Source organism: Acanthisitta chloris, unplaced genomic scaffold (assembly GCF_000695815.1).
Source record: "Acanthisitta chloris isolate BGI_N310 unplaced genomic scaffold, ASM69581v1 scaffold30094, whole genome shotgun sequence".
Lineage (NCBI taxonomy): Eukaryota > Metazoa > Chordata > Aves > Passeriformes > Acanthisittidae > Acanthisitta > Acanthisitta chloris.
This window is the reverse complement of record NW_008671634.1, coordinates 44,005-46,290: the sequence shown is the minus strand read 5'-3', so window position 1 is coordinate 46,290 and position 2,286 is coordinate 44,005. Positions and strand designations below refer to the sequence as shown.

Sequence of the window (2,286 nt, the reverse complement as noted above, 5' to 3'; positions counted from 1 at the left end):
CTGCTGTCTGCCAAAGGACAATCTGTTTGCTCTGAGACAGTTTAATGCATACTGACTACCAGAGGCAGAACTTCCATTGGCTCTGTTACAGGGGTAATTTACACTTTAACAAGGTATTGTGACAAGGTGGTAATTATATTTTTATCACGTCATTATGACATTACCACCTGGAAAGCCATAGCTGATTAATTAGTGGCATATATTAAATTTATAACCCTAGAACTCTAAAGTTATCATACCTAAGTGGTGTAATTATGTTGAACTGTGGTGTGGCAATGAATTGGAGGTGAAGATGCTGAGTATCCACCTATTGGGATAGGTTTAACGAGTGCCAGTAGAGGGCAGGGAGCTGAAGGAAATAGTTGGGGTTTTTTTAAAGAAATGCTAAAGAAGAGGGTGAAGTCATTGAAATCTTGAAACCAAATCTAGTCAGATGGCAAGTTGCAAAGCTTCTTACATATATGGGTATTTTTTAAAGATGTAATTTGAGAGCACTTGCATTTACACTTGTTTCTGCTTTTTATTTCACAGCTTTATTTTACTTAGTTCGCATGTATTTTGGTTTTTACAATGCAGCAGTTCCTCCTGACCTTTTGGAGGCTTGTGCTGGCCATTCTGGAGGCTACATCACCTCTCTGCAACTAATAGGAAGCACTGGTTTTGGCAAGATGGATTATTCTTAGTCTTGTCCATATGCCCAGGTGTTTTATGTAGTTCCTCCTGATTTACTTTTTTCTCTTGTCCTTAATATTAGGAGGTAGAGAAAATAAATGAGGCTGGAAGTAAATAAGGAGAATGCCTACAACAAATAGCTTGGTCCAATGTGTTCCCATACACAAAATACAGAAAGAATTATTAACTCCATCTATTTTTATCCAAATTATCACGTTAAAGGTCAGAGCCCAGTTTTGAAATCTTTGATTTTCACTGTTTGTTATGCTTTTCTAAGTCATATTTTCAAGTAACTCATGTTTTTTTCCTTCCCTTCCTCCACAGAAAATGAAGTTACTACTTTCCCTGTGTTGGTGAGTGATCAGAGTGAAATTGTGGATACCAATGGAGCTGGAGATGCATTTGTGGGAGGTATTTCTTACTTCTTTCTGTTATTTTGGAGATTATCCTATTATTCCCTCTGTAAAAAAGATCTACTGGTTTTTCATTCAGCTGTCCTTCAGAAAGAGCTTCATTCTTTTACAGCTTTTCTCTGCATCCTGAAGTTATATGATTTAATTAAGTTCTGATTTCCAAAAGAAAGTGTGTTGTATTCCTTCAAAAATAATATGCCATTATGCTGTACTCTGGTCGTTTTCATGAGATTAATTGTATCTGTCAGACTGTTGCATAAACAAGCTGCATCAAGTACTATATAGTGTACAGAAATCCCTCCTGGCTTAAATGTTAACACATTGTTGTTCTTTAAAACAGGTTGTAGTGAATATTAAACAGTATGTTAATAAGTGAGTGTAATGTCTCTGATCATGTCAATTTTGGTAGAACATCTGCTTCCAATACAATTATTTGGACATCAGAAAAGAATGCAAAGGGTTAATTTGTTAAAACAAACCCAGAAAATATCTGGCATTGCTTAATATCCATTTGCAAACTTACTATTTTTTTTGGCACAAGCTCTAAGGAAAAAAAGAGGATGTTATGTCTATGCCTGTTTTTAAAATTTATTCAATATAAGCCAAAAATCAATCTAATCCAAAATTTCTGTCATTCATTGTAACCTTCATCCATGTAGTTCTGTGATGCACTATTGCATCCCGAAGGCTCTAATATCTAGTATGTAGTAGCTGTAAGGAGCTCCATTAGTCACTAATTTACTGGAAACATTACCAAAGAGACTTTATAAATAGACTTGCAGGGCTCAGCCTTGTAGCTGTGAAGGGGATAACAAGCATTGTGTTGCCAAATCAAAGCTTCAGAATTGTGTCTGACTTGAAGAAAGTATTCAACCTAAACTTAATCTTAAGCATGTGAGTAATTCCATCCTTAGTTAATACAGCACTTATACCAATGATCAGTTTTCAGTATATGCTTAAATTTGGCTGAAAATAGGAATGTTTTTACTCATTATTTCAGTGCTTTCATGAATCAAAAAGGATAGAAATAGAGGGAAACACATTAGGTCATATTATTCATACCCTTTTTAGGCCATGCTTGTCACTCTATTGTTCCTAAGTCACAAACAAGACAAGAAACAGTAGGTAACAGTGACTATAACATAAATAAGATCATCTTTAAGTGTTTTTCCTTGTATATATTTGCTCTATGTATCAGCTA

The 2,286-nt window shown here is 35.1% G+C and overlaps 1 protein-coding gene across 1 annotated transcript in view; it reads left to right on the top strand.

The window, feature by feature from the left end:
- ADK (adenosine kinase) overlaps window positions 1–2,286 on the top strand; it is a gene marked incomplete at its 5' end in the record, with an annotated part of 79,084 nt that overhangs the window by 59,686 nt on the left and 17,112 nt on the right. The window contains one exon of the mRNA XM_009074172.1: window positions 997–1,083. Coding sequence (XP_009072420.1) covers window positions 997–1,083 — 87 coding nt within the window. The remainder of the gene's footprint in view (window positions 1–996; window positions 1,084–2,286) is intronic.